This window comes from Gavia stellata, unplaced genomic scaffold (assembly GCF_030936135.1).
Source record: "Gavia stellata isolate bGavSte3 unplaced genomic scaffold, bGavSte3.hap2 HAP2_SCAFFOLD_240, whole genome shotgun sequence".
In the NCBI taxonomy this organism is placed as follows: Eukaryota; Metazoa; Chordata; class Aves; order Gaviiformes; family Gaviidae; genus Gavia; species Gavia stellata.
In genome coordinates, this window is record NW_026777326.1 from 3,812 (window position 1) to 24,099 (window position 20,288).

A 20,288-nucleotide genomic window follows, 5' to 3' on the forward strand; every position below is an offset into this window, starting at 1 on the left:
CCCGTCTCTATGGTCCCGTCCGGTCCTCCAACGTCTCTATGGTCCCCCCCGTCCACCCGTCTCTATGGTCCCGTCCGGTCCTCCAACGTCTCTATGGTCCCCCCCGTTCTCCCGTCTCTATGGTCCCGCCCGGCTCCGCCCCTTCGCGCGCCGCGCGCCCCTTTACGACACTGCCCCCCCCCGCCCCCATCCCGCCGCCTTTGCGACAGCGGTGCTTTGCGGCGCGGCGGGCCGCGCTCCCGGTGGTTGCCAGGGCGCTTTACGGCCCGGCGATGGCGGAGGGAGAGCGGGCGGAGAGTGGCGGCGGCGGCGGTGGTGGCGGCGGCCCCGGTTCCGGCCCGGGCCCCGGGAGGCCCCCGAGCCCCGCCGAGCTGGAGCGGGCCGAGGCTCTCAAGACCCGCGCGAACGAGTTCTTCAAAGGTACCGGCGGGGGGGGGCGGGGCTGCCAGATAGGGAGCCGTGGGGGGGCAATGGGGGACAGGGGCTGCCAGATAGGGAGCCGTGGGGGGGCAATGGGGGACAGGGGCTGCCAGATAGAGAGCCGTGGGGGGGCAATGGGGGGCTGCCAGATAGGGAGCCGTGGGGGGGGCCGTGGGGGGCTGCCAGATAGTGAGCTGGTGGGGGGGGCAATGGGGGGCTGCCAGATAGGGAGCCATGGGGGGCGCAATGGGGGACAGGGGCTGCCAGATAGGGAGCCGGGGGGGGGGCAGTGGGGGGCTGCCAGATAGGGAGCCGTGGGGGGGGGCAATGGGGGTCAGGGGCTGCCAGATAGGGAGCCACGGGGGGCAATGGGGGGCTGCCAGATAGGGATCTGTGTGGGGGGGCAATGTGGGACAGGGGCTGCCAGATAGGGAGCCGTGGGTGGGGGGGGGGGGGCTGCCAGATAGAGAGCCGTGGGGGGGGGGGGGGCTGCCAGATAGAGAGCCGTGGGGGGGGCAGTGGGGGCTGCCAGATAGTGAGCTGGTAGGGGGGGGCAATGGGGGAAAGGGGCTGCTAGATAGAGAGCCGGGGGGGGGGCAATGGGGGACAGGGGCTGCCAGATAGTGAGCCGTGGGGGGGGGGGGCTGCCAGATAGAGAGCCGTGGGGGGGGCAATGGGGGGCTGCCAGATAGGGAGCCGGGGGTTGGCAATGGGGGACAGGGGCTGCCAGATAGTGAGCTGGTGGGGGGGGCAATGGGGGGCTGCCAGATAGGGAGCCATGGGGGGGGCAGTGGGGGACAGGGGCTGCCAGATAGGGAGCCATGGGGGGGCTGCCAGATAGGGAGCCGGGGGGGTGCTAGACCAGCAGCCATGTCAGAGGCAGTTAGAGGAACCGGCTGCCGAATAGCGAGCCGCTTGGGGGGCAACTGGAGAAAAGACCCGCTGCCAGCCTGGGCGCCGCGTGGGAAGCGAGGGTCGGCCCCGGGGGGGGGGTCCCGCAGTGGTGGGGGTCCCCCCCGCCCCGGTCAGAGCTGCCATCCCGCTGACGCCCGCCGGCGGTCCAGGGAAGGACTACGAGAACGCGGTGAAGTATTACAGCAGCGCCATCGAGCTGAACCCCACCAACGCCATCTACTATGGCAACCGGAGCTTGGCCTACCTGCGCACCGAGTGCTACGGCTACGCCCTGGCCGACGCCACGCGCGCCGTCGAGCTCGACAAGAAGTACGTCAAAGGCTACTACCGCCGCGCCGCCAGCAACATGGCCCTGGGCAAGTTCAAGGCCGCCCTCCGCGACTACGAGACGGTGAGGCCGGCTGCCTCGGGGTGCCCCCCGGCACCCCCCTGGTGTTAGCGGGTCCCCATGGAGATCGGGGGAGCCTTGGGGACCCCCTTGGTGTCACTGTGTCCCCCCCAAGATCGGGGGAGCCTTGGGGACCCCCTTGGTGTCACTGTGTCCCCCCCAAGATTGGGGGAGCCTTGGGGACCCCCTTGGTGTCACTGTGTCCCCCCCAAGATCGGGGGAGCCTTGGGGACCCCCTTGGTGTCAGCGTGTCCCCCCCCAAGATCGGGGGAGCCTTGGGGACCCCCTTGGTGTCAGTGTGTCCCCTCACGAGATTGGAGGAGCCTTGGGGACCCCCTTGTCCCATCCCTGGTGTCAGTGTGTCCCCCCCAAGATCGGGGGAGCCTTGGGGGCCCCCTTGGTGTCACTGTCCCCCCCCCAAGATCGGGGGAGCCTTGGGGACCCCCTTGGTGTCAGTGTGTCCCCCCCCAAGATTGGGGGAGCCTTGGGGACCCCCTTGGTGTCAGCGTGTCCCCCCCCAAGATCGGGGGAGCCTTGGGGACCCCCTTGGTGTCACTGTGTCCCCCCCAAGATCGGGGGAGCCTTGGGGGCCCCCTTGGTGTCACTGTCCCCCCCCCAAGATCGGGGGAGCCTTGGGGACCCCCTTGGTGTCAGTGTGTCCCCCCCCAAGATTGGGGGAGCCTTGGGGACCCCCTTGGTGTCAGCGTGTCCCCCCCTAAGATTCGGGGAGCCTTGGGGACCCCCTTGGTGTCAGCGTGTCCCCCCCCAAGATCGGGGGAGCCTTGGGGACCCCCTTGGTGTCAGCGTGTCCCCCCCCAAGATCAGGGGAGTCTGGGGACCCCCTTGGTGTCAGCGTGTCCCCCCACAAGATTGGGGGAGTCTTGGGGACCCCCTTGGTGTCACTGTGTCCCCCGCCAAGATCAGGGGAGCCTTGGGGACCCCCTTGGTGTCAGCGTGTCCCCCCCAAGATTGGGGGAGCCTTAGGGACCCCCTTGGTGTCACTGTGTCCCCCCACAAGATTGGGGGAGTCTTGGGGACCCCCTTGGTGTCACTGTGTGTCCCCCCAAGATTGGGGGAGCCTTGGGGACCCCCTTGGTGTCAGTGTGTCCCCTCACGAGATTGGAGGAGCCTTGGGGACCCCCTTGTCCCCTCCCTGGTGTCAGTGTGTCCCCCCCAAGATCGGGGGAGCCTTGGGGACCCCCTTGGTGTCAGCGTGTCCCCCCAAGATTGGGGTAGCCTTGGGGACCCCCTTGGTGTCAGCGTGTCCCCCCCAAGATCGGGGGAGCCTTGGGGACGCCCTTGGTGTCACTGTCCCCCCCCCAAGATCGGGGGAGCCTTGGGGACCCCCTTGGTGTCACTGTCCCCCCCCCAAGATTGGGGGAGCCTTGGGGACCCCCTTGGTGTCACTGTGTCCCCCCCCAAGATCGGGGGAGCCTTGGGGACCCCCTTGGTGTCAGCGTGTCCCCCCCAAGATCGGGGGAGCCTTGGGGACGCCCTTGGTGTCACTGTCCCCCCCCCCAAGATCGGGGGAGCCTTGGGGACCCCCTTGGTGTCACTGTCCCCCCCCCAAGATTGGGGGAGCCTTGGGGACCCCCTTGGTGTCACTGTGTCCCCCCCCAAGATCGGGGGAGCCTTGGGGACCCCCTTGGTGTCAGTGTGTCCTCTCACGAGATTGGAGGAGCCTTGGGGACCCCCCTTGTCCCCTCCCTGGTGTCTGCGTGTCCCCCCCAAGATCGGGGGAGCCTTGGGGACCCCCTTGGTGTCAGTGTGTCCCCTCACGAGATTGGAGGAGGCTTGGGGACCCCCTTGTCCCCTCCCTGGTGTCACTGTCCCCCCCCCCAAGATCGGGGGAGCCTTGGGGACCCCCTTGGTGTCACTGTCCCCCCCCCAAGATCGGGGGAGCCTTGGGGACCCCCTTGGTGTCACTGTGTCCCCCGCCAAGATCAGGGGAGCCTTGGGGACCCCCTTGGTGTCACTGTGTCCCCCCCAAGATCGGGGGAGCCTTGGGGACCCCCTTGGTGTCACTGTGTCCCCCCCAAGATCGGGGGAGCCTTGGGGACCCCCTTGGTGTCACTGTGTCCCCCCCAAGATCGGGGGAGCCTTGGGGACCCCCTTGGTGTCACTGTCCCCCCCCCAAGATCGGGGGAGCCTTGGGGACCCCCTTGGTGTCAGTGTGTCCCCCCCCAAGATTGGGGGAGCCTTAGGGACCCCCTTGGTGTCACTGTGTCCCCCCCAAGACTGGGGGAGCCTTGGGGACCCCCTTGGTGTCAGTGTGTCCCCCCACAAGATCGGGGGAGTCTGGGGACCCCCTTGGGGTCAGCGTGTCCCCCACAAGATTGGGGGAGTCTTGGGGACCCCCTTGGTGTCAGCGTGTCCCCCCCAAGATTGGGGGAGCCTTGGGGACCCCCTTGGTGTCACTGTGTCCCCCCCCAAGATTGGTGGAGCCTTGGGGACCCCCTTGGTGTCGCTGTGTGTCCCCCCAAGATTGGGGGAGCCTTGGGGACCCCCTTGGTGTCAGCGTGTCCCCCCACAAGATTGGGGGAGTCTTGGGGACCCCCTTGGTGTCAGCGTGTCCCCCCCAAGATCGGGGGAGCCTTGGGGACCCCCTTGGTGTCAGTGTGTCCCCTCACGAGATTGGAGGAGCCTTGGGGACCCCCTTGTCCCATCCCTGGTGTCAGTGTGTCCCCCCCAAGATTGGGGGAGCCTTGGGGGCCCCCTTGGTGTCACTGTCCCCCCCCCAAGATCGGGGGAGCCTTGGGGACCCCCTTGGTGTCAGCGTGTCCCCCTCTGAGATTGAGGAAGGCTTGGGGACCCCTTCGTCACCTCTCTGGTGTCAGTGTGTCCCCCCCAAGATTGGGGGAGCCTTGGGGACCCCCTTGGTGTCAGTGTGTCCCCCTGGAGATCAGGAGAGCCTTGGGGACACCCCTGGTGTCAGTGTGTGTGTCCCCCAAGATCGAGGGTGGCTTGGGGACCCCCTGGTCCCCTCCCCAATGTCAACATGTCGCTTAGAGCTGGAGGGGGGGGGGGGATGTCCTTGTGTCCATCCCCCCACTGTCCCCTGGAGGTGGGGGAGACCTTTGGGGACCTTCTTGTCCCCTCCCTGGTGTCAGCACATGCTCTTAGTGCTGGGGGAGGCTCTTGGGGACCCCCTGGTCCCCTCCCCAATGTCCCTTAAAGCTGGGGGAGGACCCTTGGGGACCCTCTTGTGTCAGCGCATGGTTAAGACCTGGGGGGATCTTTGGGGTCCTGTTGTCCCCCACCATGTCAGCACATGTCCCAGAGCTGTGGGGACACTTGGGGACCCCCTTGCCCCCCCCCCTTCCCTCATGTCAGTATGTGCCCCAGAGCTGTGGGGACATTTGGGGACCCCTTTGTCCCTCCCAGCATCAGCCCAGCCCTTAAATCTGAGGGTCCCTCTGTCCCCGTCCCCTCTCAGGGACACCCCAGGGCAGTGGGGTGCTGGGTGGCCCTCGAGGGGCCCGGGGAGGGGGGTGTCCCCATCCTGTGACGTGTGTGTCCCCCCCCAAAGGTGGTGAAGGTGAGGCCCAATGACAAGGACGCCAAATTGAAGTACCAGGAGTGTCACAAGATCGTCAAGCAGAAGGCCTTCGAGCGGGCGATCGCCAGCGACGAGCACAAGCGCTCTGTCGTCGACTCCCTCGACATCGAGAGCATGAGTGAGCCCCCCCTCACCCCCCCTTGCTCCTTGTACCCCCCCCCCCAAAATCAAGGCACCCTTTTCTCCGCAGGCGGGAGAGCGCCGCGAGGGTCCCCAGTAAAGGTTCAGAGTCCCCTCTGGGATTTGGGGGGGCTCAGAAGTCGCTGTGGGGGGCTCGGAGAGGCCTTTTGGTCTTCAGCAAAGGCTCGAGGTCCCTTCGGAGGATGCTGGGGGGCTCTGGGGGGGTCTCATGAGGGTCTTGGAGGTCTCCGTAAAGATTTTTGGGGTGGGGGCTGAGAGAGTCTTAGGGGGACCGTGAGCTGTGGGGGTCTCCAGGAAGGTCTTGGGGGGGACCATGGGGGTCCCCAGAGAGTCCCAAGCGGAGATTTGGGTTACCCAGAAGGGTCCCTGGGAGGGTCTCGCGGTTCCCATGAGGGTCTCAGGGCACCCATGAAGATTCCCCAGCAGAGGCTTGGGGTCCCCATGAGTGTCCCCGTGAGGGTCTTGGGGTCCCCATGAGGGTCCCAGTATCCCAGTGAGGGTCTCAGGATCCCCATGAGGGTCTCGGGGCACCCATGAAGATCCCCAGCAGAGGCTTGGGATCACCATGAGGGTCCCCGTGAGGGTCTCGGGGTCCCCGTGAGGGTCTTGGGGTCCCCATGAGGGTCCCAGTATCCCAGTGAGGGTCTCGGGGTCCCCATGAGGGTCTCAGGGCACCCATGAAGATTCCCCAGCAGAGGCTTGGAATCGCCATGAGGGTCCCAGTGAGGGTCCCGGCATCCCCGTGAGGGTCCCGGGGCACCCATGAAGATCCCCAGCAGAGGCTTGGGATCGCCATGAGGGTCCCCGTGAAGGTCTCTGGGTCCCTGTGGGGGTCTTGGGGTCCCCATGAGTGTCCCCGTGAGGGTCTTGGCATCCCAGTGAGGGTCCCCGCATCCCAGTGAGGGTCTTGGCGTCCCCATGAGGTTCCCAGTATCCCAGTGATGGTCTCAGGGCACCCATGAAGATCCCCAGCAGAGGCTTGGGATCACCATGAGGGTCCCAGTGAGGGTCTCGGCGTCCCAGTGAGGGTCTTGGCGTCCCCATGAGGGTCCCAGTATCCCAGTGAGGGTCTCAGGGTCCCCATGAGGGTCTCGGGGCACCCATGAAGATCCCCAGCAGAGGCTTGGGATCACCATGAGGGTCCCCGTGAAGGTCTCTGGGTCCCTGTGGGGGTCTTGGGGTCCCCATGACGGTCCCCGTCAGGGTCTCGGGGTCCCAGTGAGGGTCCCCACATCCCAGGGAAGGTGTTGGCATCCCCATGAGGGTCCCAGTTTCCCAGTGAGGGTCTCAGGGTCCCCATGAGGGTCTCGGGGCACCCATGAAGATCCCCAGCAGAGGCTTAGGATCGCCATGAGGGTCCCAGTGAGGGTCTCGGGGTCCCAGTGAGGGTCTTGGCGTCCCCATGAGGGTCCCAGTATCCCAGTGAGGTTCTCAGGGCCCCCATGAGGGTCTCAGGGCACCCATGAAGATCCCCAGCAGAGGCTTGGGATCACCATGAGGGTCCCTGTGAGGGTGTCGGGGTCCCTGTGAGGGTCTTGGGGTCCCCATGAGGGTCCCAGTATCCCAGTGAGGGTCTCGGGGTCCCCATGAGGGTCTCAGGGCACCCATGAAGATTCCCCAGCAGAGGCTTGGAATCGCCATGAGGGTCCCAGTGAGGGTCCCGGCATCCCCGTGAGGGTCTCGGGGCACCCGTGAAGATCCCCAGCAGAGGCTTGGGATCACCATGAGGGTCCCCGTGAAGGTCTCTGGGTCCCTGTGGGGGTCTTGGGGTCCCCATGAGTGTCCCCGTGAGGGTCTTGGGGTCCCAGTGAGGGTCCCAGTGAGGGTCCCCGCATCCCAGTGAGGGTCTTGGCGTCCCCATGAGGGTCCCAGTATCCCCGTGAGGGTCTCAGGGTCCCCATGAGGGTCTCGGGGCACCCATGAAGATCCCCAGCAGAGGCTTGGGATCGCCATGAGGGTCCCAGTGAGGGTCTCGGGGTCCCAGTGAGGGTCTTGGCGTCCCCATGAGGGTCCCAGTATCCCCGTGAGGGTCTCAGGATCCCCATGAGGGTCTTGGGGCACCCATGAAGATCCCCAGCAGAGGCTTGGGATCACCATGAGGGTCCCTGTGAGGGTGTCGGGGTCCCTGTGAGGGTCCTGGCCTCCCAGTGAGGGTCTTGGGGTCCCCATGAGGGTCCCAGTATCCCAGTGAGGGTCTCGGGGTCCCCATGAGGGTCTCAGGGCACCCATGAAGATCCCCAGCAGAGGCTTGGGATCGCCATGAGGGTCCCAGTGAGGGTCTCGGGGTCCCAGTGAGGGTCTTGGCGTCCCCATGAGGGTCCCAGTATCCCAGTGAGGGTCTTGGGGTCCCCATGAGGGTCTCGGGGCACCCATGAAGATCCCCAGCAGAGGCTTGGGATCACCATGAGGGTCCCCGTGAAGGTCTCTGGGTCCCTGTGGGGGTCTTGGGGTCCCCATGAGTGTCCCCGTGAGGCTCTTGGCGTCCCAGTGAGGGTCCCCGCATCCCAGTGAGGGTCTTGGCGTCCCCATGAGGGTCCCAGTATCCCAGTGAGGGTCTCAGGGTCCCCATGAGGGTCTCGGGGCACCCATGAAGATCCCCAGCAGAGGCTTGGGATCACCATGAGGGTCCCAGTGAGGGTCTCGGGGTCCCAGTGAGGGTCTTGGCGTCCCCATGAGGGTCCCAGTATCCCAGTGAGGTTCTCAGGGCCCCCATGAGGGTCTCAGGGCACCCATGAAGATCCCCAGCAGAGGCTTGGGATCACCATGAGGGTCCCAGTGAGGGTCTTGGCGTCCCAGTGAGGGTCTCAGGGTCCCCATGAGGGTCTCGGGGCACCCATGAAGATTTCCAGCAGAGGCTTGGAATCGCCATGAGGGTCCCAGTGAGGGTCTCGGGGTCCCAGTGAGGGTCCCGGCATCCCAGTGAGGGTCTCGGGGTCCCCATGAGGGTCTTGGTGTCCCTGTTAGGGTGTCAGGGTGCCTATAAGGGTGCCCAGCAGAGCTTTGGGGCCCTCATGAAGGTCTTGGGGTCCAACACGAGGGTCCTCAGCCAAGGCTCAGCACCCCCAGAAAGCTACCGGGCTTTGTCAGGGGCTGCGAGCTTGCGGGGAAGGATGGCAGGGACACGATGGCCCTTCGGGGTCCTGTCCCCACTGTCCCTTCGTGTCATCGGCCACCGGTGGGGTTCGTTTCGCAGCCATTGAGGACGAGTACAGCGGTCCCAAGCTGGATGGCGGCAAGGTGACGTTGGTTTTTATGAAGGAGCTGATGCAGTGGTACAAGGAGCAGAAAAAACTCCACAGAAAATGTGCCTACCAGGTACCCCAGTTCCCCCAAACTCCCCCCCCAAGTCCCTTGCCAGGCTCTGCCCTGTCCCCAAGTGCCACACGTCCCCCTCCTTGTCACCTGCTGACCCTTCGTCCCGGCAGATCCTGGTGCAGGTGAAGGAGGTGCTGGCCAAGCTCCCCACGTTAGTAGAAACGACGTTGAAGGAGGTGGGTACCCCTCGCCGGGTGCCGGCGCCTCTGCGGGGTGTGTGTGTTGGGGCGGCGCGAAGTCCCCGAGCGGTGACGTTCCACCCCGGCTCATCCCAAACGCAGACGGAGAAGGTGACGGTGTGCGGGGACACCCACGGGCAGTACTACGACCTGCTGAACATCTTCGAGCTCAACGGGCTGCCCTCTGAGTCGAACCCTTATGTATCCCCCAGGAGGGAACGGGGTTGAGCCGCCGCCGCCCCGGGGTCTCACCGGGATCAATGCCACCCCCCGTGGTGGGGACAGGCGTGGGGACGGGTGGCACGAGGGGACGGGGAACCGGGGAGCTGTTTTCCTGAACCGGCCGCAGATATTCAACGGGGACTTTGTGGACCGCGGGTCCTTCTCGGTCGAGGTCATCCTCACGCTCTTCGGCTTCAAGCTCCTCTACCCTGATCACTTCCACCTGCTCCGAGGTAACGCGGCCACCGCGGGTGACAAGTCCTTGTCCCCCCCATCCTGAGTTGTGGGGCCGTGTCCCCTGTCCCCAGTTGTGGGGCCGTGTCCCTTGTCCCCAGGTGTAGGACCAGCTCATGGGGCCACATGGTCTGTCCCGGGTCGTGGGGCTGGGTCCCCTCTCCCTAGTTGTGGGGCCACGTTCTGTGTCCCCTGTCCCCCCCGGGTGGCAGGGCCCCGTCCTGGGTCATGGTGCCACGTCCCCAGTTGTGGGGTCATGTCCGCTGTCCCTGGTCCCGGCGTTGAGCCGTGGGGCCGTGTCCCCAGGACTTGGCGCCTTGTCCCCTGTCCTGGATTGCAGGGCCTCGTTCCCTGCCCGTCTCATGTCCTCGGGGCCCGGCTGAGGGGCTTTGTCCCCTGCCCCGTGTCCCCGGGCCTGGCAATGTCACCGCGTCCCCGCAGGGAACCACGAGACGGACAACATGAACCAGATCTACGGTTTCGAGGGGGAGGTGAAGGCCAAGTACACGGCGCAGATGTTCGCCCTCTTCAGCGAGGTCTTCGAGTGGCTGCCGCTGGCCCAGTGCATCAACGGCAAAGTACTGGTGAGGGGACACCGTGTCCGTCCCCCCGTCCCCAGCCCAGCCCCCGGGGTGATCCCTGTCCCTGGCGGGGTTTGGGTGGGGGGTCCCCGACATCCCCATGGAGTTGGGATGATCCCTGTCCCTGGTGGGGTTTGGGTGGGGGGTCCCCGACATCCCCAGGGAGTTGGGGGTTTGGGTTGGGGTCCCCGACATCCCCATGGATTTGGGGTGATCCCTGTCCCTGGCGGGGTTTGGGTGGGGGGGGTCCCCCATCCCCATGGATTTGGGGTGATCCCCATCCCTGGCAGGGTTTGGGTTGGGGTCCCCGACATCCCCATGGAGTTGGGGTGATCCCAATCCGTGATGGGGTTTGGGTTGGGGTCCCCGACATCCCCATGGAGTTGGGGTGATCCCAATCCGTGATGGGGTTTGGGTTGGGGTCCCTGACATCCCCATGGAGTTGGGGTGATCCCCATCCCTGGTGGGGTTTGGGTTGGGGTCCCCGACATCCCCATGGAGTTGGGGTGATCCCTGTCCCTGGCGGGGTTTGGGTGGGGGGGGTCCCCCATCCCCATGGATTTGGGGTGATCCCCGTCCCTGGCGGGGTTTGGGTTGGGGTCCCCGACATCCCCATGGAGTTGGGGTGATCCCTGTCCCTGGTGGGATTTGGGTGGGGGGTTCCCGACATCCCAATGGATTTGGGGTGATCCCTGTCCCTGGCGGGGTTTGGGTGGGGGGTCCCCGACATCCCCATGGAGTTGGGGTGATCCCTGTCCCTGGTGGGATTTGGGTGGGGGGGTCCCCACCATCCATGTCCCTGTTGGCTTGGGGGTGCTCCCTGTCACAAGTTGGGGGGTCCCTTCTGTCCCCAGGGGTTTGGGGTCCCTTCCCTCCTCACCCCTGGGGTTGGTCCCCACCAGGGTTAGGATGGGGGTGTCCCTGCTGTCCCCATTGTCCCCGTACCAACGTGGCTTCTGTCCCAGATCATGCACGGGGGCCTCTTCAGCGAGGACGGCGTCACCCTCGATGACATCCGGAAGATAGAGAGGAACCGGCAGCCCCCGGACTCAGGTGGGAGATGGACCCCACGAGGTGCCCCGTGTCCCCTCTCATGGCGTCCCTGCCATCTCCGAGGGGCCGAGACGTCCCCCCCGCGGCGGACGGTGTCCCCTGACCCCCCCTCTGCGTCCCCCACAGGTCCCATGTGCGACCTGCTCTGGTCCGACCCGCAGCCCCAGGTGAGTTGAACCCCGGCGGTGCGTCCCCAAAGCCTCCTGCCCCACCTTGGGGACAGCCACCGCCGTGTCCCCGGGGTCCCGGTGACGCTGGCCTTCCCGCAGAACGGCCGCTCCGTCAGCAAGCGCGGGGTCAGCTGCCAGTTCGGGCCCGACGTCACCAAGAGCTTCCTGGAGCGCAACCGCCTCGACTACATCATCCGCAGCCACGAAGTGAAGCCCGAGGGCTACGAGGTGGCCCACGACGGCAAATGTGTCACCGTCTTCTCCGCTCCCAACTACTGGTGAGTGCCACCAGCGTCTGGGGACAGGGGGGTGCCACCGCCGCCGGGGAGGAGTGCCCCGTTGCGCCCGGCTCACGTGCACCCTTGATGTCCCCTCAGCCGGGTCCCCGGGTGTCCCCAGAGACTCGATGTCCCCTCAGCCGAGTCCCCGGATGTCCCATGGATCACATTGTCCCCTCAGCCCTGTCCCTGGGTGTCCCCTGTGCCTTGCTGTCCCAAAGCGTCCCCTGTTCCCATCCCTGGGGTGGCACCGTGTCTCGACATCCCTGTGTGGGGTGCTGCTGTCCCCAAGCCTCTCTCTTGTCCCCAAGCCTTGGTGTCCCTGTGCCGTAGCTCGGTGTCCCCAAGGGTCCCTGAGCCTTGGTGCCCCTGGGTGGGGCTCTACCTCCATGTCCCCAAGGGTCCCTGAGCCTCAGTTGTCCCTGAGCTTTGCTGTCCCTATACGGAGCTGTGCCTCCCTGTCCCCAACTGTCCCTGTCCCCCAGTGTCCCCTGGGCTGCCTTGTCCCCTCAGCCCTGTCCCTGGGTGTCCCCTGCGCCTCGCTGTCCCAAAGCGTCCCCTGTTCCCATCCCTGGGGTGGCACCGTGTCTCGACATCCCTGTGTGGGGTGCTGCTGTCCCCAAGCATCTCTCTTGTCCCCAAGCCTTGGTGTCCCTGTGCCGTAGCTCGGTGTCCCCAAGGGTCCCTGAGCCTTGGTGCCCCTGGGTGGGGCTCTACCTCCATGTCCCCAAGGGTCCCTGAGCCTCAGTTGTCCCTGAGCTTTGCTGTCCCTATACGGAGCTGTGCCTCCCTGTCCCCAACTGTCCCTGTCCCCCAGTGTCCCCTGGGCTGCCTTGTCCCCTCAGCCGTGTCCCTGGGTGTCCCCTGCGCCTCGCTGTCCCAAAGCATCCCCTGTTCCCATCCCTGGGGTGGCACCGTGTCTCGACATCCCTGTGTGGGGTGCTGCTGTCCCCAAGCCTCTCTCTTGTCCCCAAGCCTTGGTGTCCCTGTGCCATACCTCGGTGTCCCCAAGGGTCCCTGAGCCTTGGTGTCCCTGTGCAGGGCTGTACCCCGGTGTCCCCAAGGGTCCCTGTCCCTGGGTGGGGCTCTACCTCGGTGTCCCCAGGGGTCCCTCTCCCCGATTGTCCCTGAGCTTTGCTGTCCCTATACGGAGCTGCGCCTCCATGACCTCAAGTGTCCCTGTCCCTGGGGGTCCCCAAGCCTTGGTGTCCCCGTGGGGGGGCTGTGATTTGGTGTCCCCAAGCGTCCCCGTCCCCCTCCAGCGACCAGATGGGCAATAAGGGCTCCTACATCCACCTGCGAGGGAGCGACCTGCGCCCCGACTTCCACCAGTTCACAGCAGTGGTGAGTCTCGGGGCGGGGGGGGGCGCGGGATGGGACACCCCACTCCCCCCGAGGCTGGGGACCCCCCACCCCCACCCCCTCCCTGGGGACCTGTTGAATCTGGGACCCCCTCAGAACCCCTCCCTGGGGACCCCCTGAACCTGTGATCCCCAAAAGCTGTCCCCGGAGACTCCTGAAATCCTCCCTAGGGACACCCCCAAATCTGTGACCCACAAACCTTCTTTGGTGACATTCTCCCCCCCCCCCCCCCCCCCCCAAAAAAAAAATCTTGGACCCACAAAACCCACCCCAGGGACCCCCCTCAACCCTGGGAGCCCCAAGCCCTCCTTGGGGTCCCCCAAAACCCACCCTGGAGCCTCCCCCCCGAGACCTCAACCTCCCAGGGACCCCCCCCCCCCCCCCCCCTTCTCAAACCTGGGGACCCCCCCAACCCCTCTCTGGGGATCCCCAAAACCTTCTTCAGACCCCCCCCTGCCTATGGGACTCCCCAAAAGCCTCTCTCAGCCCCCCAACTTTCCAGACCCCCCCCCAAGAGTTCCCCAGATCCCCCTAAGACCTTGGTCCACCCCCTTCCCCAGCCTGGGGTGATTGGGGGGGCTTCATAGGGGCTAGTGGGGGGTTCATAGGGGCTACTTGGGGGGCTCAGGGGCTATTGGGGGGCTCTGGGGCATATGGGGGGGTTCAGAGGGGCTGTTTGTGGGGGCTGATGGGGGCTATTGGGGAGCTGGGGGGTTCATCGGGGCTATTTGGGGAGCTGTTGGGGGGTTCTGGGGCTAACGGGGGGTTCAGAGGGGTTATTTATTTGGGGGGCTCTGGGGCTAACGGGGGGTTCAGAGGGGTTATTTGGGGGGTGGGGGGCTAACGGGGGGTTCAGAGGGGCTATTGGGGGGCTCTGGGGCTAATGGGGGGTTCATAGGGGTTATTTGGGGGGTTCAGAGGGGCTATTGGGGGGCTCTGGGGCTAATGGGGGGTTCATAGGGGTTATTTGGGGGGTTCAGACGGGCTAATGGGGGGCTCTGGGGCTAATGGGGGGCTCTGGGACTAATGGGGGGTTCAGAGGTGTTATTTATTTGGGGGGCTCTGGGGCTAATGGGGGGTTCAGAGGGGCTATTGGGGGGCTCTGGGGCTAATGGGGGGTTCAGAGGGGCTATTGTGGGGCTCGGGGTTATTGGGGGGCTCTGGGGCTAATGGGGGGTTCATAGGGGTTATTTGGGGGGCTCAGGGCTATTGGGGGGCTCTGGGGCATATGGGGGGGTTCAGAGGGGCTGTTTGTGGGGGCTGATGGGGGCTATTGGGGAGCTGGGGGGTTCATCGGGGCTATTTGGGGAGCTGTTGGGGGGTTCTGGGGCTAACGGGGTTCAGAGGGGTTATTTATTTGGGGGGCTCTGGGGCTAACGGGGGGTTCAGAGGGGTTGTTTGGGGGGTGGGGGGCTATTGGGGGCTCTGGGGCTATTGGGGGGTTCAGAGGGGCTATTGGGGGGCTCTGGGGCTAATGGGGGGTTCATAGGGGTTATTTGGGGGGTTCAGAGGGGCTATTGGGGGGCTCTGGGGCTAATGGGGGGCTCTGGGACTAATGGGGGTTCAGAGGTGTTACTTATTTGGGGGGCTCTGGGGCTAATGGGGGGTTCAGAGGGGCGATTGTGGGGCTCGGGGCTATTGGGGGCCTCTGGGGCTAATGGGGGGTTCATAGGGGTTATTTGGGGGGTTCAGAGGGGCTATTGGGGGGCTCTGGGGCTAACGGAGGGTTCAGAGGGGTTATTTATTTGGGGGGCTCTGGGGCTAATGGGGGGGTTCTGAGGGGCTATTTGGGGGTGGGGGGCTATTGGGGGGCTCTGGGGTTCATGGGGGGGTTCAGAGGGGCTATTTGGGGGTGGGGGGCTATTGGGGGGCTCTGGGGTTAATGGGGGGGTTCAGAGGGGCTATTTGGGGGTGGGGGGCTATTGGGGGGCTCTGGGGTTAATGGGGGTGTTCAGAGGGGTTATTTGGGGGTGGGGGGCTATTGGGGGGCTCTGGGGCTAATGGGGGGTTCAGAGGGGCTATTTGGGGGGCTGTTGGGGGGCTCGTAGGGGTTATTTGGGGGGCTCAGAGGGGCTATTGGGGGGGTTCTGGTGCTAATGGGGGTTTCATGGAGCTATTTGGGGGGGCTCAGGGGCTGGGGGGGGCCTAGGGGGCAGTTGGGCGGGGCCGTTCCAGGAGGTAGCACCCATGGGTGCCCTGGGGCTGGGATTTTGGGGGGCAGGGGGGGCAGGTTTGCCCCCCTCACCCCCCCCCCCTCTCCCCCAGCCTCACCCCAATGTCAAGCCCATGATGTACGCCAACACCCTGCTGCAGCTGGGCATGATGTGACCCCCCCGGGCTGCCCCCACCCATGGGTGCCCCCCCCCCCCCGGGCACCCCCCAGGGGGTTTTTAATATATTGGAAGATTGTATTTATTCCCCTCCCCCCCCTCCCAGTGCTCCCAGTGCTCCCAGTTTGGGCAGGAGATGGGGTAGACCCGGGGGGGGGGTGAGGTGGGGGGAGATTTTGTGGGGGGGGTGTCCCTCTGCTCGCATTGCCCCCCCCGGGGGGGGGCTGCCCCTTGTTGCCCCTCCCCCAACAAGCAATAGATGTGGGGGGAGGGGGGGGTGGGGGGGTGTGCTCAGGATTTGGCCCCTCCCCCCCCCGCCCTGTGCCCCCCCCCCCCCAGGACGTGCCCCTCCCCCCCCGCCGGGCGATTTTACCGTCTGTAATTAAAGATGTTAAAATAAAGTAATTATTGTAAGCTGGGCGGGGCCCCAGGCGTCCGGGGGGCGGAGCCAGCAGCCCTCACTGTTGCCATGGAGACCGCACTGTTGCCATGGAGACCCCTGGCTGTAGGGGGGGGGCTGTTGCCACGGCAACCGCCCGCCCGCGGTCGTTGCCCCGCCCCTTGTGGCAGGTTGAGCCGCTGGCTGTTGCCATGGCGACGGGCGTGCCCATTGGCGGGAGGGCGGGGAGAGCTGCCCGTTGCCATGGCGACCTTGCCGCGGCCCCCGCAGCAGAGTGGACTGGGCTAGGGCCGGGGGGGCGGAGCCCTGGGGGTCACGTGACGCCGAGGGCCGGCCCCACTTCCCCGCTTTCCCGCCGCCGCTTTGGCGCATTGCGGCTCGGCGGCAGCCAATCAGGGCGGCGCTCTCAGCCCGCCGCGCGCCCCCAGCCAATGAGGTGGCGCCGTCCAGTGAGCGAACGGGATCCTTCCGCCGGGGGCGGAGCCTGCGGGAGGGGCGGGGCCAGCGGAGGGATCCGCGGTGCTGCGGTCGCAGGAGCCTCCCGCCGCCACCGGAGCGCCATGGTCAGGGGGCGGCACCGGCGTTGCCATGACGACGGGGGGGCGCTATGGGGCGACGGGGGCCCACTGGGGTTGCTATGGCGACCGGGGGGCGCTGTGGGGCGACGGGGGCCCAGGGGGTTGCTATGGCGACCAAGGGGCTGCTATGGGGCTGGGGGGGGGGGGAAACACCGGCGTTGCCATGGCGACCAAGGGGATGCTGTGGTGACCAAGGGGCTGCTATGGGGCGGGGGGACACGACGACACCGGGGTTGCTGTGGGGCGGGGGGACACGACGACACCGGGGTTGCTATGGCGACCAAGGGGCTGCTATGGGGCGGGAACACAGGGGTTGCTATGGCGACCGAGGGGCTGTTATGGGCGGGGGGGGCCCCAGGGGGGTTGCTATGGCGACCAAGGGGCTGCTATGGGGCGGGGGGGAAACAGCAGGGTTGCTATGGCGACCAAAGGATGTTGTGGGGCGGGAACACCGGGGTTGCTATGGCGCGGGAACACTGGGGTTGCTATGGCGACCAAAGGATGCTATGGGGTGGGAACACTGGGGTTGCTATGGCGACCAAGGGGCTGCTATGGGGCGGGAACACCGGGGTTGCTATGGGGTGGGGGTGGGAAACACCGGGGTTGCTATGGCGACCAAAGGATGCTATGGGGCGGGAACACCGGGGTTGCTATGGCGACCGACGGGCTGCTGTGGCGCGGGAACACTGGGGTTGCTATGGCGACCAAAGGATGCTATGGGGCGGGAACACCGGGGTTGCTATGGCGACCGAGGGGCTGCTATGGGACGTGTGGGGGGGAAACACCGGGGTTCTATGGCGACCAAAGGATGCTATGGGGCGGGAACACCGGGGTTGCTATGGCGACCAAGGGGCTGCTGGGGAAGGTGTCACTGGGTTGCTATGACAACGGGTCACTGATGGTTGGGTGGGGCGATGGGTGCTGAGGGCATGTTGGCGTGTTGGGGGGATTGGGGGGGTGGGTGCTGGGGGGGTGTTGGGGGGGCTATGGGTGCCAGCGGGTGTTGGGGCGTTGGGTGCTGCGGCGGTCCCGTGGGTGCCCCCTCACCCGTGTCCCCCCGTCCCCCCCAGGCTGACCAGCTCACCGAGGAGCAGATCGCAGGTGGGGGGACACGGGGGGGGTGACAGCGCGGGGAGGGGACCCCAGAGGGGACACTCGGGGGGGGGGCAACAAGTGGGGGGGGCACAGGGGAGGGGGGGGGGCACAGCGGGGGGGACACCGGGGGGGTGGTTCAGTGGGGCAGGGGGTCCCACCAGGGTGGGGGGGTAACACTGGGGGTTAGGGTGACACTGTGACACTCAGGAGCGGATGCTGGGGTGTCGGAGTGACAGTGTGACACCCGGGAGGGGACATTAGGGTGCTGGGGTGACAGCAGGACACCCAGGATGGGATGCTGGGGTGCTGGGGTGATATTGGGACACACAGGAGGGGACGCTGGGGTGTTGGGGTGACACTGGGACACCCAGGAGGGAACGTTAGGTTGCTGGGGTGACAGCAGGGCACCCAGGAGAGGAGGCTGTGGTGTTGGGGTGACACTGGGACACCCAGGAGGGGACATTGGGGTGTTGGGGTGACAGCAGGACACCCAGGAGAGGAGATGCTGTGGTGTTACAGTGACACTGGGACACCCAGGGGGGGACATTGGCGTGCTGGGGTGACAGCAGGACACCGAGGAGGGGACCGTGGGATGTCAGAGTGACAGCGTGACACCCAGGAGGGAACATGAGGGTGTTGTGGTGACACTGGGACACCCAGGAGAGGGCGCTGGGTTGTCAGGGTGACAGTGTGACACCCAGGAGGCAACATTAGGGTGCTGGGGTGACACTGGGACACCCAGGAGGGAACATTGGGGTGCTGGGGTGACAGCAGGACACCTGGGAGGGGACGCTGGGGTGTTGTGGTGACATTGGGACACCCAGGATGGGACGCTGGGGTGTCAGGGTGACAGTGTGACAGGCAGGAAGGAACATTAGGGTGCTGGGGTGACAGCAGGAATCCGAGGAGGGGACGCTGGGGAGTTGGGGTGACACTGGGACACCCAAGAGGGAACAGTGGGGTCCTCAGGTGACAGCAGGACACCCAGGAGGGGATGCTGGGTTGTTGGGGTGACACTGAGACACCCAGGAGGGGACATTGGGGTGCTGGGGTGACACTGGGACACCCAGGAGGGGACGCTGGGGTGTCAGGGTGACAGCGTGACAGGCAGGAAGCCACATTAGGGTGTTGGGGTGACACTGGGACACCCAGGAGAGGGCGCTGGGGCGTTGGGGTGACAGTGTGACACCCAGGAGGCAACATTAGGGTGTTGTGGTGACAGCAGGACACCCAGGAGGGGACGCTGGGGTGTTGTGGTGACATTGGGACACCCAGGAGGGGACGCTGGGGTGTCAGGGTGACAGTGTGACAGGCAGGAAGGAACATTAGGGTGCTGGGGTGACAGCAGGACACCCAGGAGGGGACCCTGGGGTGTTGCGGGTGGCACCAGGGTACGCAGGAGGGGACTCTGGCCCTCAGGATGACACGGGTGTGCGGCTGGGGCCACCCGCAGACCCCGTCGCCTGTCCCCGGCCCTGGCTGGTGACAGCGCGTGACCCCGTCCCCGCGGTGACGGTCCCCAGAGTTCAAGGAGGCGTTCTCGCTCTTCGACAAGGACGGGGACGGCACCATCACCACCAAGGAGCTGGGCACCGTCATGCGCTCGCTGGGCCAGAACCCTACCGAGGCCGAGCTGCAGGACATGATCAACGAGGTGGACGCCGACGGTGAGCCCCGCCTGTCCCCGCGTGTCCCCTTGTCCCCCTGTCCCCCTGCTCACTCCGTCCCCCCCGCAGGCAACGGCACCATCGACTTCCCCGAGTTCCTCACCATGATGGCGAGGAAGATGAAGGACACGGACAGTGAGGAGGAGATCCGTGAAGCTTTCCGCGTCTTCGACAAGGTGGGTCGGGGACAGGGACGGGGACAGGGGGATGGGCGAGGCAACGGTGTCACCGCCGTGTCCCCAACCCCAGGACGGGAACGGGTACATCAGCGCGGCGGAGCTGCGGCACGTGATGACCAACCTGGGGGAGAAGCTGACGGACGAGGAGGTGGACGAGATGATCCGAGAGGCCGACATCGATGGCGACGGGCAGGTCAACTACGAGGGTGAGTGCCGCTGTCACCCCGGGGGTCCCCGCTGTCACCCAGCGTCTCATCTGTCACCCACAGGTCCCTGCTGGCACCCAATGGGACCTCACTAGCACCCACCCATGGGGCTCCTCTTTCCCCGGTGCCGCACCACGTTCCCCGTCACCACCGGCCGGGGATGCCACCGTGTCCCCTGTCACCACCGGCCGGGGATGCCACCGTGTCCCCTGTCACCCCTGGCAAGACCTGCGTTGGGGTCAGGGACACGGTGGGGACAGGAATGGGGATGGGGACAGCATCCGTGTCTCCTGTCACCCCTGTTACCACGAACGTGGGATGTCACCGCGTTCCTCCATCTCCAAGGGACCAGACCCCACTGTGTCACCTCTTTCTGGGGACCCCACGGTGTCCCCTGTCTCCACTGTGTCCCCCATCCCCACGGGCTCCGCAGTGTCCCCTGTTCCCATCCCTGTCCCTGCTGTTTCCCTGTCCCCAACGTGTCCCCTGTCCCTGCCACGTCCCCATCCCTGCCGCGTCCCCATCCCTGCTCTGTCCCCATCCCTGCCGTGTCCCCATCGTGTCCGTGTCCCCACCGTGTCCCCGTCCCCACTGACTCTCCCTCTCTCCTGGCAGAATTTGTGCAGATGATGACGGCGAAGTGAGGGGACTCAAGGCCACCGGGACCCCCCAGCTGCCACCGCCTGTCCCTGCCACCAAGAGGTCCCCAGGCCCCCCCTGCACCCCAAACCCACCATTTTGGGGGCACCCATGGGGGCTCTGGGTGGGGGGGGGGGGGAACCCACCAGGACAGAGGGACCCCAAATCCTCCATAGGGGCTTTGGGGGGGATATGGGGGGGACCCCGTTTCCCCACAGGGGGTTTGGGGGGTCCGGGGCAGACCCAGGGTCCCCCTCCCCAGGACGCAGCAGGACCCCCCTTGCCCCAGGAGAGCGTTTTGGGGCATTTCGGGGGGATTTGGGGTCTCAGGAGGGTTGGGGATCCCCGGGGGGGGGACACTGGGCCCAGGCCCTGGT

The 20,288-nt window shown here is 66.2% G+C and overlaps 2 protein-coding genes across 2 annotated transcripts; both read left to right on the forward strand.

The window, feature by feature from the left end:
* The first annotated feature begins 272 nt into the window (after positions 1-272).
* Positions 273-15,163, forward strand: LOC132321910 (serine/threonine-protein phosphatase 5). Its single transcript, XM_059835282.1, has 13 exons — positions 273-420; positions 1,485-1,726; positions 5,253-5,400; positions 8,617-8,738; positions 8,849-8,914; positions 9,020-9,118; positions 9,267-9,372; positions 9,815-9,957; positions 10,920-11,007; positions 11,134-11,174; positions 11,277-11,455; positions 12,718-12,799; positions 15,083-15,163. The coding sequence occupies exons 1-13, from the start codon at positions 273-275 to the stop codon at positions 15,143-15,145; spliced, it is 1,527 nt and encodes a 508-aa protein (XP_059691265.1). The 3' UTR covers positions 15,146-15,163.
* A 921-nt stretch (positions 15,164-16,084) lies between these two features.
* On the forward strand, positions 16,085-19,966 carry LOC132321912 (calmodulin-1). Its single transcript, XM_059835284.1, has 6 exons — positions 16,085-16,110; positions 17,196-17,226; positions 18,744-18,887; positions 18,957-19,063; positions 19,137-19,272; positions 19,888-19,966. The coding sequence occupies exons 1-6, from the start codon at positions 16,108-16,110 to the stop codon at positions 19,914-19,916; spliced, it is 450 nt and encodes a 149-aa protein (XP_059691267.1). The 5' UTR covers positions 16,085-16,107; the 3' UTR covers positions 19,917-19,966.
* The last annotated feature ends 322 nt before the right edge of the window (positions 19,967-20,288 follow it).

What these genes read in the sequence shown, in the direction of transcription:
- LOC132321910 (XM_059835282.1), top strand. Translation starts at nt 273, where the DNA reads ATGGCGGAGGGAGAGCGGGCGGAGAGTGGCGGCGGCGGCGGTGGTGGC. An exon ending in ACAGAAAATGTGCCTACCAG is followed by an intron (nt 8,739 to 8,848) that starts GTACCCCAGTTC and finishes TCGTCCCGGCAG; the next exon opens with ATCCTGGTGCAGGTGAAGGA. An exon ending in CCTCTGAGTCGAACCCTTAT is followed by an intron (nt 9,119 to 9,266) that starts GTATCCCCCAGG and finishes AACCGGCCGCAG; the next exon opens with ATATTCAACGGGGACTTTGT.
- LOC132321912 (XM_059835284.1), top strand. An exon ending in CTTTCCGCGTCTTCGACAAG is followed by an intron (nt 19,064 to 19,136) that starts GTGGGTCGGGGA and finishes CCCCAACCCCAG; the next exon opens with GACGGGAACGGGTACATCAG. An exon ending in CGGGCAGGTCAACTACGAGG is followed by an intron (nt 19,273 to 19,887) that starts GTGAGTGCCGCT and finishes CTCTCCTGGCAG; the next exon opens with AATTTGTGCAGATGATGACG.